The sequence below is a fragment of the Emydura macquarii genome, unplaced genomic scaffold (assembly GCF_026122565.2).
Source record: "Emydura macquarii macquarii isolate MOO-44397 ecotype Brisbane River unplaced genomic scaffold, CSIRO-AGI_Emac_v2 contig_1568, whole genome shotgun sequence".
In the NCBI taxonomy this organism is placed as follows: Eukaryota; Metazoa; Chordata; order Testudines; family Chelidae; genus Emydura; species Emydura macquarii.
In genome coordinates this window covers 672186-688635 of record NW_027131705.1, presented here as the reverse complement: position 1 = coordinate 688635, position 16450 = coordinate 672186, and the positions used below count along the sequence as shown (strand labels likewise).

The 16450-nt window shown below is 39.2% G+C and overlaps 1 protein-coding gene across 3 annotated transcripts in view; it reads right to left on the bottom strand.

Moving 5' to 3' along the window:
- Window positions 1-16450, bottom strand: part of CTNNA2 (catenin alpha 2) — a 689583-nt gene that overhangs the window by 15686 nt on the left and 657447 nt on the right. For 2 of the 3 annotated variants that reach the window (XM_067555203.1, XM_067555204.1), the window contains exon 18: window positions 10754-10897. The exons of the other annotated variant lie outside the window; for it this stretch is intronic. In XM_067555203.1, coding sequence (XP_067411304.1) covers window positions 10754-10897 — 144 coding nt within the window. The remainder of the gene's footprint in view (window positions 1-10753; window positions 10898-16450) is intronic. 3 annotated transcript variants of the gene reach the window in all.

Genomic DNA, 16450 nt, shown 5'->3' with positions numbered 1-16450 from the left:
TGTCATAAATTCTGCAGGAACCAAGGATATGGATCCTTGTGCTGCTGGGTCAGTGGTCTTAAATCAATGTGAAAAAACTGTGAAATTTCAAACTAGCAAGAGTGGCGTGCGAGGCAGTGAACCTGGACATATGGATGAGGCTTCTACTTGGGAAGCAGTGTTTCTTTAGCTAGTATAACTATATTAGAAAATTCATGTTTGCCCTCTGCATTAAAACTGCAGCACATTATTAGATCACACATCAGAAAACTATAAAGCCATTCCTTTAAATTTAATGAATTAATATTATCCACATACCACAGAACACTTCAATCCTCTTTGCACAGACATCATATTTCATGCATATTGGATGATATTTGGCTATTTCTCAATATTCATCTTCAGAAGGCACTGAGAAATAATATCTCAACTTATAAAGATAACTTTTGCCATGTCCTCCTGTCCTTCCATTGTTCATCTCCCACCATACTCCAGTCATTTGGAAGAGTCCTAAACATTTTTCCTTACTATTCCAAAGGTGTTACAATGTCTATCTTGCCCTGCTACCTCCACACCTCTCCCTTAGATGTCACTTAAATCTGACCTTGACGCTAAAGTTAAGGTTAGACTGATATATTCAATAATTACACTGGCTAACATTCCCAGACAGAATCCTTGTGTACATATAGAACTTTATTATATCACTGTTGCTGATTTGAAATCTCAGCATTTCAGTGCTGGTTTGAAGCTTGTGAACTGACAGTATAAAGACCTTCCCTGCACACCACTTGTCATGAAGGGGTTCTGGCCCACGACTGATGCTTCTAGGTGTTAACATAATACCAACAGTAAATAGTAATAACAACCCCCCATCCTGTAAAATGTATTCTAAAGATCTGTGGAGTAGGTAGGCATCATTGTAGTAGGTAGGCTTTTTATTTATTTATTTATTTTCAAAATTGATATATCTTAATTACATGAAATTATGATAGCAAAAGGGATGAAAAATAAGCACAAGATCAAGCAAACAAAAATGTCTTGCATCAAGCCTTCAATATTGCAAGATATCAGTTGTGACAAACTGAAGGTGAGCAAATTCCTTAGGCAGGACCCTCACCTGACAAACCCTTGCCACTAATCCTGAAGATTTTTAACTATTGGAGGAGAAAGCAAAATCCTTCACGTCAGTTGTAGCTGTTACAGCAGGATGTAGGGTGACAGGTGATCTCTCAGAAACACTCAAACTCTGTTACTAAATTAAGACAGACTAGGTTAATTAGGATGCCTACAATCTGGAACAGTTCCACAGATCAGGGGTGAAATTCTATCTCCTATGAAGTCATTGGGAGTTTTGTCCTTGAGTTCAATGGAGCCAGGATTTCACCCCAGGATTTTACAGACACCATCACTTGGAACATTGCATTCTTTGTTTTAGCCATAGCCACAGAAGCACAAATATTCTCTGTTGTGTGACTGATGGACCATGGAATGAGTCTTCTTCCAGTGGTGCTCCAGCCTTCTCCCTTTCTACATCTTCTGCCATAGTCTGTCTGTATATCACAGTGACCTGGAGGATGATGCTAGAGAAGAAGATGCCCGGAGTCCACCACATCAATAGCCACAGACAATGTATAGTTCCAATAACTATCACAATGGCTTTTAATTTTGCAATTTTGTTGTAGCTGTGTTGCTCCCAGGATATCAGAGACATAAGGTGGATGAGATAATATTTTTTATTGGACCAACTTCTATTTGGTGAAAGAGACAAGCTTTCGAGCTTACATAAAGCTCTTGTTTTTACTCAGTCAATGGTGGTAAAATGCAATGTTACAACAATAAAATCCTCCAAACAATTCTGCCTTCTCAGTTGGATCTGTCAGTGTCTGTGGATGGAGAACAGAGACAGGCTCTACCATAGCTGGTTTGAGGAAAAGGCCTAATTGCAGGGTGGAGGAGAGGATGAAGAGCCTATCACAAAAATAAATTAAGAATATGCCTTCCAGTGTGGGTTGAGTCAAAGAATACCTTGGGAGAAGACACAAGATCCCAACCTAACAGAAGATACATTGTCAGCACGGATACTGAAGCTGCCCAGAACAAGAAGTCTCTTGAGAATCCAATATCTGGCCCAACACAAGTTCAGTAAAGTAAAATTCAGGTAAGCAGTATGCATACTCACAAAACTTCATAAAACATGCTGAGATTCACAAGCAAGATGGATACATACAAATCAGTAAGAGGCTGATTGTGCAGGTTTAATCTTTGACATTCCTTCACAACTCTTTACTTACTTCATTGATAGGAGCATTGCCAGCAGATTGAGGGAAGTGGTTATTTCCCTCCATTTGGCATGGGTGAGGCTGCATTTGGAGTATTGTGTCCAGTTTTGGGCCCCCACTACAAAAAGGATGTGGACAAGTTGGAGAGAGTGCAACGGAGGACAACAAAAATTATTAGGGGGCTGGAGCACCTGACTTAAGAGGAGAAACTGAGGGAACTAGGCTTGTTTAGTCTGCATTGGAGAAGAATGAGGGGGGATTTGATAGCAGACTTTAACTACCTGAAAGGGGGTTCCAGAGAGGATGGAGGTAGGCTGTTTTCAATGGTAGTAGATGACAGAACAAGGAGCAAAGGTCTCAAGTTGCAGTGGGGAGGTCTAGGTTGGATTTAGGAAAAAGTTTTTCACTAGGAGGGTGGTGAAGCACTGGAATGGGTTACCTAGGGAGGTGGTGGAATCTCCATCTTTAGAGGTTTTTAAGCTGCAGCTTGACAAACCCTTGCTGGAATGATTTAGCTGAGGTTAGTCCTGCTTTGAGAAGGCGGTTGGACTAGATGACCTCCTGAGGTCCCTTCCAACTCTAATCTTCTATGATTCTATGATTCTATGATACAGGATAACTGGTCAATATTATTTATTTGCCTCCTTCTGATTTGAGTTCTGGACTGTATGCCTTTTATGAGAAGGTTTAAAGATGTAACAAATATAACTAGAAGTTTTTTTCTAGGTCATCTTTTACCCAGAGAGACTCGGAATAGAGTCATATTGAATGGTTATTGCACAGTCAACACCAAGTAGCATAACTATGAGACACAAAGTGCTATGGACTTTCAGTACAATGGCATCAATAAACCACATAAACTAGCACATTTCTTTTCATAAGACTGTTAGCCACAGCTGATCCTTCTAATTTTGTCAGTATGATCAAACAGGACAAAGTGGCATTTCAATCTATATTGCTAAAAAGTGTGACTGTCCAACTTCTTTTCCATTTGTAAGACTGTCAGATCATCTGTGTATGTGTTATGTTCCTGTCTTCATCTGAAACGAAATCTCACATTCTGAAGGCAAATTGCTTCCTAACTAAATTCAGATGTCTGAGGCTGCCTTTGCCCATGTCAGCATAAGAAGTGTTTAAGGATGACTGTGCTGGAATACATGGTTTTCCTAAGAGGAGCTTATCAAAACCATGAAACATATGCAGTTCTGAAATAAATAGGATGCAACAGCCTTGCTGAATGGCCAATACTGGCAGGACAACAGTTCATTGCTTTCATAGTGGTATGGTTCTTCATTGCTTGCCAACTAACATTTTGCATCTTGTATCAAAACAAAAAAAAATGTTAACATAGGGCTCAAACCCACAAGTGCTGAAAACTTGTGAGGCGTTGAGTTTCCTCCATTTCCACTGAAGTCAGTGAGAGTTGAGAGCACTCAGGACTTCGTCCAAAACCCAATCAATTGAAAGATTCCTTTTTATTTCAATGAGCTTTGGACCAGTCTCTCAGCACCTTACAAGACTGAGCTCATAGCAAAAGGAAGAAGGAAAAGAAGTTCTGGCCACATGAAGTCTGCTCACACAAGTGAATAGAGGACCTGTATTCCAATTGATATGATTTTTTGTCAGCTGGCCAAATGTACAATACAATTTTTCAGCACAGGCTTAGCCGTGCTACAGGTTATATGAAGATTCTGGTCAATCACTGAATACATTATTTGTGAATATGAAGTTGTTCATTATTTGTTTAGCTGTAGATACCACTGGCCATTATATTCCTTAAATGAAGCTGTTAGGTATTTTTGACTACTTTGCAAATAAATGAAAACACAAACAAGTGAGTTAAAAATTCAGAAGAGATTCCAAGGAAGAACAAACAGGGAAAAGTAAAATGAGCCAAACCCCTCTCATCTTAGTCACAAGAGGAGTTTCATACATGTCAAACTTTTGTGGTTTCAGTCGGATTACCTGAATGAGTAAAATGAGCAGATTAAGCCCAATTTAGACAACAAAGGCCCCTTTTCACTACATATGTCAATATTGCAAATGCTTATACATTTGAGTAACTTTATCCATAGGAGTATTCCTATTGAGCTCAGTGTCACGGTTACATGCATAAAGCGTTTGCAGGACACTATAATCCTGGTGAAAAATGCTCCATTTGGCCAACTTTTAGAATTCACAACAGAGGTCACTGAAGAAAGGTGCTAGAGGTCAATAATCAAATAATTGGCATCTACAGATATCTAACAATTCATCAGAGTTGGCTGGCCCAACACTATTGCCTTTAGCAATTATACATTACATTCCCTAGTTACATAAGGAAATCATAACTCATTTGGACAAAGTTTTATTTTGAGAGTCAGTGTCATGGAAGGAACTGTACTCTAACAAGAAATGCACTAATGATGCAGTCTAAGTAATTCAGATGCTTTAAGATTTTTTGGTGCTAATATCCTTGGGACACTCATTTCTATGCATATGCAGAATAATGCTACCCACCTTCCAATCCTTCTCTCTAATTTAGCATTAACCTAAAACGTTAGAGGGATAATCTCAGCCTTTACTTAAAAAAGGGAAAATAAAAGGAAGCCCCCTAGCCTTTCTCTCTGTGAAGACAACCCTGGTCTATTGTTGCTTATTTATGGTTCTCTGTACAGTTGCCTCGAGCTAGTATTTGGTGTCTGTGAAAACCATGGTGTGTCCCTTTATTTTGTGGAAGATCCATGAATTTTCCATGGCTTTGGGCGCAGATGCTACCAACGACAGCCTTCTCAGCTGTCTGCATCTGAACCACTTCCTCTGCTAAGAATCTCTTTCGAGGTCTAGCATCAAAAAAAAATAAAAAAAAATAGCTCATTAGCATGACAGAGACTGTTTGGTCCAGTGGCCTAGGCATGGAATGGAGAAGATGGGACTGCAGTGTCTAATATGGGCTTCTTCTGTGGCCTTGGTCAACATACTTAGGCCGAAAATTTTTAAAATGCTTCTTACAAATGGCTGAATCCATTTTTGAATGCCTAAACTGAGGGCCTAATTTTGAGAACTACTGAGCACCCACAGCACCCAATTCAGTAAATTAATTCTGTGGGTGCACTGTGCTTCTGAAAAATCAGTTGCTAGTTGTCTCCGATTAAACAGGCTAAGAATTATGGCAAAAACCATCAATGGATACTTTGGAAATTGGTGTCTTTAATCTCTCCGCCTTTTTTCTTCAACTGCCAAATGAAGATAATTACTTACCCCAGGGGGGTGTTGTGATTATTAATTAGTTAATGTCCATAAAATGCTACAAAAAAGTTAAAAGTTCACCAAGACCTAGTGGCTCCAAGACCCCTGGTTTATTTACATAAATGATCTTTGCAAAATATTTTTAAACTTTTGCCTCGACCTGGATACAAGAAGATGGGCTCCATTTATCAAACAGCCCCACCCCATCCCAAACTCATATTTTTCACATACAATAAGTCACTTAAGTCTGAAGCCTGGTCTAAAGTAGAAAATGAAGTCGGTTTAACTCACGTAGCTGAGCAATGTAGACAAGCTAACCTCACCCAGAGTGCAGTTAGCACTAGGTTGATGGAATAATTCTTCCGTTGACCTAGCTGCTGCCTCTCGGGGATTTTGATTAACTATGCTGACACAAGAACCTCTCCCGTTGGCATAGGTAGTGTCTACAGTAGTACAGCAGTGCAAGCTGTGTTGTTGTAGCATTTTGTGTGTAGACAAGCCCTGAGTGTAACCCAAAGGATATACTCGCCAAATCCTCTGGATCTACATCTGTCTGATCACAGTGTTCAAAAGCCAGTTACATTTTCTGAAAAGAAAGATTTCCAAAGCCTGTCTCTTCTGAATTATAAATGGAAAAGATCTTTTCCCATTAAATATCAGGGGTGGGACAGTCTTTTTAGCACATATGAACAAAGAGCTTCATCTTTGTTCTACAGTATTGTTAACTCTTGTGCTTTTATTGTATGTTTCATTATATCTGGTGTTCTATTAAAGATCTCAGATTATTGTGCTCGGTGTTCACAATAATAAAAGCTGAAATTCTCACGTAAAAAAGTAAGTTTCTAGGTCCATGGTTGTGAAGAAAACTTTGAAAAATGAATCCTAAATGCTAAAAATCAGAAGATAAATAACGGGAACCCCAAATATAATTTGTTTTAAAAATCTCATGATTTTTTACCAGTTGGGCTCTCATTTATAATTTTTTATTTTTTGGTGTTGGAAATACCAGTTTGAACCTGAGAGATGTTATCTAGTTTATCTGAAGGCTGAGAGGAACATTTCTTGGGTTTCCGTACTTTGTGATGCAATTCTTTTGGTAGATCTTCTGGTGCTGTCACATTCCTCTATTAAAATTTGCGATGCAATTTCTAAGATAAACATGGCTGTGGTTTGGAGAGGGAAGTAATGAGCTTTAATAAAGACCCAACCCTTTTTTTCCTCTGGACCAGAATAGGCCCAGTCTATGTCTATAAACTTCAAGGGCATAACTGGATAGAATCTATCCATGGCTATTAAGAATGTTGGTGAGAATATGATAAGTATTGCCTCTTAATGTTCAACCTTGCTTTCCAAAGCAGATTGACACCTTTTGTATTTAATTCTTCTTTGTCAGCACCATTTCCACTGTAATCAACTGAGAAGCTAATATTTAGTGACGGGTTTATATGAATCCAAGTTGCTATCTTGGGTGTCTCCTCTAATCGTGTTGGTAAAAAATGGCCACGACTCTGAAGCTAGTTCTAACTGTACTGGTGAATACTATGGAGCTTCTGGTGCCACTTCTAATGATTTGGTAATACCTCTTGCAGCACTAAGTCTAGTATCATGAGTACTTCCTATATATCCCACTCTGCAACCATGGTCTAGGGAACAGATAATAAGCATAGCTCAGGGCTGTCATTCGCCCTATATTTAAAATGTTTCTCTCCCTTAAGTTGTGTTTGATTGATTGTTTGGCTAAATATTTTGGTGGAACAAGAGGGAAAATGAAAAATTGCTATTTGTTTCATTTATTTCCTCAGTTCCTTTGCCAGCTCCTGTCCCTTCCATTCCTATTATTTTTCCATTCATCCTACTTATTGAAGTAATGAAGTGTAAATTAAATGTAATTCTTATATTTGTTCCTGCTGTTAGAAGCCTTGTTCCGCTGAGTCACCATTTTTCACCAGCTGCTAGTGCTTGGACCTGCTTCCAGCAGTTCTCCAATTAGGTTTATCATGGAAATGGTAGACTAAATAACAATGGCACTGACAGCAAAAGATATAGTCTTCATGGCTCAGAAGATGGTCTCAGAACAGACATGCAATCTTCTGGACAACTGGGATGCTTTACAGTACAAGTTCTGCAGCCTCTCATTGCTGGTGTCCTCCATCCAATCCCCAGCCACTAGCTCTCTTTGTTTTGATCTTTTCTGTCATGGAGAGTGGAGACTGGGAACTGGTGAGCCCTGGATAGGGAAGGGGGGGTGCCTCAAAAAATTATCTCGGCCTAGGAGGAGAAGCTAGTGATTTAAAACATGACTGGGAATCATGACTCTGTGGATTTTTTCTGCCCAGGACTTGCTATAATGGCATTGTTCAAGCCTTTCACCCTCCCTTTCATGCTCCTGTATTCCCATATGTAAAATTAGTGTAATAATATTAATAATAATATTTGCTTCTGTCATGGGTTTTGTGAGGCTACATTGTTTGCAAAGTCCTTTGAGATACTCAGATGAGATACACCGTGAAAATGCAAAGTAGCATTATTAGTTATTATGGAGAGTCTGGCAAATGACTGAGTAGAATTGCTAAGGTCTTTGAGAGACGACTCACCCACCAATAAAAAGTCTAGGGTGTTAAGGTGGTCATTGTCTCCTTCCTGGTTCCTCTGACCACCGGTGTTCGGTCACCTATGGTTTAACATTTTACCAGTGGACCGGAGGACAAGGTTTTAAAGAACTGTAATTTAAATCAACATGAAGGATCCTCCCCTGAATGCTGCAGGCCTGACTCTCTTTTCATTGAGACACGGATAAATCAGGAGTAACACATTTGATGTGAATGGTGTTACACCAGTCTAAAGCCATTGCAAACAAGGGCAAGATGATGATCCTCCATCTGCCAGCTGCCACAGTTTTTGAACAGATGGGACATTTCACAATTTCACAACTCCTCCCTCACTCCCAATATAAGCAAAGGAATAAGGAGGAGATAACAGCCATTTCCAGCCAAGAAGCCTCTAATTCAACTTCTGAGAGAGTTCAGACTGGCAAGTGTTGAGGATTTGGGAATTATCGGGATGCCCATTAATCACACTGATAATGTGTGTGGATTCATGCAGTTGAAGCCATATAATTAAGCTGCTACTCAGAATTTAGCAATATGTGCTTGAGGAAGCCACATGGGATTTCTGTGTTTATCTGCCTGCACATACATGTATAGATAAACCTGAGTAACTCTTTTGTTCTTACACTGCTAGGCAGAATGTGTGTGAAACTGATCCAAGACAAACTTGGATTTGTGCCTTAATTTTTTTTTTAACTAAATAGTGCAGTAAAGTAATTCGTAAAAGATGTTGGGGAAGGATTAACTAGTTCAAAGAGCAAATATTTGGAACAAATTGCTCAGCTTGCTGCAGTTGCAGTGCTCATTTTACACACTAAATGAGATCAGCAGAAAAACTGAACCACAGGTTTTTGGTTTTCTTTTTCTTTTCACTTTAACTATGTAACTTTCATGCACAAATACCAGAAAGTAAAATAAATATTGCCAATGACAGAACAAATATTTCATCCCATGTGGTGTGGAATATAAATTCTTTATACTTCCAATTTCTTTATTGTCTTTAGCATATTTACTAATAAAATAAATGAGTGGACAGCTCAGTAGATAATAGCAGGCTATTTAGCCTTTCCCTTTCAGACTGCGGGCTCCAATCCAGTCTTGGGCTAGTACTGACAGACATTTGTTATTATGGCTGGCCATAGGTATCTCTCTGGTCCATTGTTAGTTTGGGTTGTTTCACTTTGGATGTCCACTCCTTTACTCTGTACAACCCCCACCCACTGGCTGGCTGACTGTGGACACTTCATGCCCCCTCACCCCCATTTATCTTGGAAAATAAATTTGGGGAACCAACCCTCTGTGGCCTTCAAGTGACAAATGCACTGATCCCTCTGCATGCCTAAAATGTGCCAGAGACCTAGAGATGAAAGGTTCTGCATCTTGTACCCAATTCCTCAGAGCCATCTAGTCATCTGAAAAAAAGTATGTCATCAACCAACCTAAAGAACACTAAGGTTGAAAAGGCTATGATCACGCTCTCTTTTTCTTTTGATTAACAGAGTATGCACTACTGCCTTTTAGTACCATTCACTGTGATACAATAAGGCCCCACACACAGAGTTGGGAAGGAGTTTTAAATGAACAAGAACAGCAAAATCTCTGCCATCCCTAGAGGCCAAAACCCTCATATGACCTTCCTTCTGCCCTTCAGTGAGAGAGCTTTGACATCTTGACAGTTGTAATAGGTACCCAAGAGGCAGAACAAGAGTAAAGGATCTTTGCAGTCCTTCTTGTCTTTCTAAAACGCTGAGGGATATAGAAAAAAACCCCCGCACACATACATAAGCAGTAATAACAGGACCCAAGAAAAGAAAAGCAAGTGTTAAAGGCTATTAAATACAAAAGCTATGCTTAAATACCATAAGGACTGGGACATAAACCAACAAAGCCAGGATTTCCAGTTTGACTTCACTTTGCTATACATTTAATTCACAGAATTCTAAAGCTTTGACTTTGAATTTCAAAGATTGTGTCAGTTTGTGTCTAAACCTTAATCATGTATTTTGGGCTTAGATAACTTGCTTAATGGTTTTCCTTCTTTCTTAATTTTTTTTTTTTTGTAAAAGAGGTTATTAAAAATGGTCTGATGTCCACATGTAGGCATACACATATTTAAAATTAAGCAGAAAAAAATAGATATAGAAGATCTGTAGAAAAGAAATTTTCCACGTATCCTGAAAAAGTAGACAAATCTGCACAGTTAATAAATACAGGAATAACAATATCTTCCATTTATAAAACACCTTTAATCCCAAAGCTCTTTACAAAGTAAGGGCCTGATTCTTCACCAATTAAGTCAATGGAAGTTTAGCTACCGATTTCAAGGGGACCAATACTGGGCTCTTAAATTGATACGTAACGTATTCAGAGGGATCCCTTCGCCCATTACTAAAATGTGGCCATCTCTGAAGGAGAATGTGGTAGCTGTTTTACACCTCAAAGTCTGCACAGCAGTTTAGTTTGGGAAATGAAGACTTTTTTTTGTTTAAAGTTTAGAAAAGTAACATGCAATTGATTATGTGTGAGCACTGTCTTCACCACCCCCAACTAAAAACACCCTAACCCAATCAACAAAAAAAGCCCTCTTAAAACCTTTCCCCTCCCCCAACAAAATAGTCAGAGCTTTACATAAAAGTATAAATTAGAAACAAGGTTACTCACCGTGGAAGAGTCACTGCTTCCGTTCCCAAGTGTAGCTCCCTCAGCACAGGTGGGTAGGTGGGTAGAAAGTTGACTAGCCCTGCCCCCATCTATGACATCACATTCTACCTCATAAAAGGTAGTGAAAGTGCTCTGAACTCCAGTCTGATTTCCGAGAGATACAGAAAAGAGAGAGTGAGAGAGGGAGCAAGAGAAATATTGTACCCTAATGCAGAGGTGAGAAGAGGAGAAAATGTGTGCTGAAGGAGCTATGCTTGGCAAAGGAAACAGGGACTCTTCCATGGTGAGTAACCCCACTGTGCGATTCCTCTCACTTGCTCCCTTAGCACAGGTAAGAAAAGTACTAAACAATTTGCTACAGGGGAAGATTGAGCTATGGTACCACATGAGGACTGTTAAAGGCTGATTGCACAAGAGTGGGCTAGGGCATTTGGCCGAGGGATTAAAAAGGAACAATTTTGTGGATTATTTTTTAAACACAGGGAATGCACATATAAAGGTGACGTAAGCAGTTGGAATTCTGCTGACTTCAATGCGAGTTAAACTCATATTCACCAGGGTTGAATTTGGTCTATAGAGAAATCGGAGGAAAATACTAGCCAATCGTCTTGTCTAGTCCTTAAGAGATTGGTGGGCAGGGCACCTTCATTAGCATTTACAGAAGTCCACGTATCGTGGTCAGGGAGACTCCACTTTCTCTCACCCCGAAGATGAGATCTGCCTGACTGTGCTGAGAAAGCAAGTGAGGGGAATGGTAAAAATTCTGGGCAAACATTTATTTACAAAGCACACTTTAATATTCCATAAAGTATCAGCAAATTTATACAAAGGTGATAGCATTAGAGAGTGTATATTTTAGTCTAGTAATTACATACAATGGTACCCTTCTAGTTCTGAAGCCAATTCTTTCAGAGAACAACTTCTCTACAACCAGAATTGCAGTTTACAAAGCTGCTCTATCCAAATTCTGTATAAAGCAGGTTTCACAATATATATTTACAAAATTCATTGGGGTTTTGATTTTCTTATTAATCCAGTTAGGTGCCCCAGGTAAAAATTTAGGATGGGCTAAATTTAGATTAAAAATTTACTATGGGCTAAATCTACCAAACTTATTAATACTGAGTAGTACACCTCCATCAGTAGGCAGTGCTGCTCCCAGAGTAAGGGACTATTCAATGTGAGCAAGAGCAGTAGGTTCTGGTCCTATTTTTTTTTAATTGATGTATAAAGAATGCTCTTACTATTTGTTTAAGAGGAAAGATTATAAAGTTACACAGAGTAAATACTAATATTTTCCCTTAGGATCTCTGTTGTTACAAAGATCATGTCAATTGTAATCAACCCTGGATTATTTTTGAGTTTCATTAATGATTAATGTGCATCCTGTGCTCTGCTTGTGTTGGTTTTGGTTTCCCTCCTGTTCTGCTACAGCAAAAGGAACTATTTCTGATTAATGCTTACTACCTATCACTTCATCTAATAATAGAGGTCAAGGATATTTCTTTCTTATCTGAACATCTTTCACAACATTTGGAAATGCAACAGCACATCAGCATATTTGTAACTTTTAAAAATCAAAGTACAAGTTAAATAAAGAGAAAGGGGGAGAACAACCTTACAACCTTGATCAGTTCCTCCAATCTGGCTTGTTCTATCTAGTTTAAGCAAGAACTGTTGTAACTGTCAGAGGCAAAATATGACTTCAGGAACCCAATGCAAAACTAGGCTGCATTTGAATGATGCAAAGTGATGACAGGTGCTGTAAATTTAGGTTTATAATTGAATTAAAATTTATGACTGATTCCTGGTTATATGATAATGTTTTTAAGCTATGTCTATGATTAAAGAGGAAAAATAACTCTTCTGCTTTGTAATAGGACTAGGTTGAGCTATGTCTATCAACCTTATGACCATATGAATTTTATGCTGCTAAAGGCTTTCCACATTTTGGCGACTCTTCTATCAATTGACAGAAAATGTATTATTACCTTTCCTAACCAATGTGGGTTATTACTACTCTGTCAAATGGACAGGAAAAATTGAGCTTTTAAGACCTTTGAGGTAAGGGGTGGGGTACTTGATGTAATCCAATCAACTCACAACCCACAGGATTAAGGATCTATTGCTTAACCACCGCACTATTGTTGCTTCTGCCAAATGAAGTAGGAGCATTTCTTCGGTGGACACCAGTATGTCTGAGGCCCAAGCAAGTAGTAGTTGGAACTGATAGACTGGATTTTGTGGAGAGAGATAAATTGTCATTTATGTAAATGTTTCCCTCAAATGAAAATACCATAGCAAAGAACCTTCAGATGGATGGTGATGGCCAAATAAATTCTCCACTAATAAACTATTATTAAAAATGAGGCAGTCAGATCCCATAGTGACAGCATGGTATAAACACCTAGATAGATTAGATTTGATGATAGAGTATTGGAAAATATGAGAGGGAATTATTGGTTTGGTGAGGAGGTCACACATGGTATACTGCTTTTGGCCACTCAATATCAGAAAGACTATTGTTGACAAAGAAGAAGAAATTCAAAGAAGAGTACAACAATGATGAAGGGCTTGGAGGGATTGATTTAGGAGGATATACATAAAACTTGGTGAAATGATGAACAAGAAAGCTCAGTTATTAATACCTGCAAGGCTGTATGTTTCAGAAGAAAGAGAAATTGTTCCAGAGAACTATAACTATGAGTAACTGAACATATGCAAATTAACATATGCAAAGGAAAATAAGTTGAATATCAGAAGAAACTAGATGAGGACTTTTAGGGTGGCAAATCATTTCCTAAGGGAAGTGGTTGCAGCCCTGCAGCTTAGCAAGACTATAAAATATATGAACTTAGAACAACTAATGATTTGACATCTTGCACCTACATGCCTAGCATCCAGGAACTGGATTTGTCTAGGTTTGGTTTCACAACAATGATCTGTCAGATAAAACAACAAACTTGCTTAATACAAATTTGGCAGCAGGTAGTAAATAAATAGGCTCTAATCAGGCACTGGTGGGTGCCACTGATATTAAGTTTCAATGCTTTCCTTCAAGACCGAGAAAAATATTGACTGCTTAGAAATTCCAGTCAATAGGTGTGCTCCATCTAAGGAAGATAAAAACTGATATACAATGAGAAGCTGAAATGACAACTTGGAATAAAAGATTGGACTCAAGGCATGCCAAAGTGCCAGGTTGTTAAGGGTCACTGAAGGTGAAAATGTAGACCTTCCCCCCGCACTCCTGAAAAAAAATCTGTTTTGCTGTTGTAGTGGATTAAGTTAGGGCTAATGGATGGATAATGAAATCCCTCTCATTCATCATTTGTCATATCCAAAGAATGGATAATATCCCATATGACACTGGATAGAATATGCAAGTCCTGGAAGTTTTTAAAACTGGCAGATTATGTGTTGAATTAATTATTGGTATGTAAGAGAATTATTCGTATGGTCTATTAGCTCAGGGCTGGATGTTGGCAACATATCTTTCCCATGTTATCCTAGAGATCTAAACTGGCTTTGGTGAGGCTCAGGGCAAATCATTTAAATGTGTTGCCTCATTTTTCCCTTCTGTAAAATGGGGCTACTATAGGGTGTTTTGATGACGAAGAAGATGACAAATAAGTTAATGTTCAACATGTGCTTTGAAAATGTCCAGCAGTACACCCATTCTAGGTATTATCATTTTTAGGGTATTTTAGTAGGATTGGTCCCATGTCTATATCTTAAATCAATAAATATGGGCCTCACATATATAGAGTTGTTTTGTAATTCACGGTTAATGGTGTGATATGGAGGATAGATACAGGTCTGCCAATGTGGGAAGGGGATTAAAGGGGTCAATTACCCAGGTGCCTGGTGATTTAAAAGTGCCTCGGCAGATGGGATAGAGACCATGGGCAGTGGTTGAAGCTTCCCCTCAGGGAGGCTAGCTCGCCGTCCCGCCTCTTCTGGCCGCAGCCCCTCCCACACTCCATCCCTGCTCCGCCCCCTTCCCTGCTCAGTCCACTCACTGAGTCCCTTCCCTCCTTCTCGTCTGGCCCCCCCCACTATTGCTCACCACCTTAGGGAAGCATGGGGGGGGGGGAGGAGGGATGAAGCGAGCAGCAAGGGGGAGGAGGGACACGGCAGTGAGCAGGCTGAGCAGGGAGATGTCCAGGCCTGGGGTAGAGCGGGGATGGGGCCTTGGGGGTGGGTGGGGTCGCAGGTGGAAGAGGCAGCATGGGGAGCTAGCCTCCCCGAGAGGGCGTTTCACTCACTTCCATGGTCAAAAACCTCAGCCATCTCTTTCTAGCAGAGACATTGACTGTTCTGCCCTGGGGCCCAGAATTGGTCTCAGTGGGCCTGGATCAACATACATTTTCCTTTCTCCTAAAAAGTTCATGAATAAGAGGAGCCAGATGATGACTGGAAGAGATGACTTAAGAAGTATGACACATAAGAGACTCTGAACGTCCCTAATGCAAAGTCTGATTTGCTTTTTTTTTCTTCCTAAAGTAATTGCTACATAGTTTGTGTGATGGATATAAGTTTCTCTTGTGAGGTTTATTGAGTGTTTTATATGCTGTTGTACGTATTTTCACTCAGTATTTGTGATTAGTTGGAAAAACTGTGTGAAGTTTCTCCTTGGGGGTATGTCTTTTTGTGTGTGTTATTCATCTGCAATGCAAGTTGTCAAGAACTATAATTAAAGGGAAAGAGATTGAGGAGTCTGAACTGAAGTCGTTATTTCTTTAATATCAGTTAGAAAATCACTAGGCAGTATTATGGAAGTGGGATTAAGTCTCATCGTTATCTATATCAGGAATGAAATAACTGGTAGAACTGGAGTTTCACTGTATATTAAAAATCAACGCTGATCTCATCCAAAAATCTCCTTCCATTATTATGTTAAAACTGTAGGTACTCCAAGCCACGTTTGCCATTTTCCCATGCATGTCAGTTAGCTAATAGAGTCACCTAAACATGTTCAGGTTTAAATTAATGGGTTGGATACTCAGCCATAATTTCTGAGCTGCGTATGGGAACATAATCTGGCTGCAACTGGCCAATTGAGAATTCCTCTGGTGGGAGGTTTGGGGGAGAATCTCAACTGGTGTAACCCTGGTGGAGACAGATCCTAAACCAACCACTCACTCCCAGATGGAGCAGGCTGCAGCCTTACTCCTCTACAGAAGTTCTCAACTGCACGGTTCTTAGGGATCATAGCCAGCTGCTGTAAATTAGCAGCACTAGGTTCCTCTAATTTACTGCAAGGCTGGGGGCAGTTTGAGAATCAGGAAGTTGTATGTGGCACTCTGACATTCCCTTCTCCTCCATGCTGATCGTATCATGGCACAGGAAAGAATCTGGCCTAGAGTTCTAGTTATTTCATGAACAGACGTTTTTTGAATGCTAGATTTTCTATATTTATATATGAGAAAAATATATATATTTAAACATACTGACTTCAAATCCATATTTCCTTCAAAACCATAAGGTATGTTGCTTCAAGCATCAACCTCCACCATATAAACTTTTATGTTTTTCCATTGATTTAAATGGCTCAGGAATTCTTATTATTGATATCAGACTTTTTTTCTTTAAAAAATACTCAATTGTAAATAATTCATATAATTTCAATAATTCCTGAAGTCACCAGATTTTTACAAAATTAATCATAAGAACATGCACCCTAAAGAGCAAAAA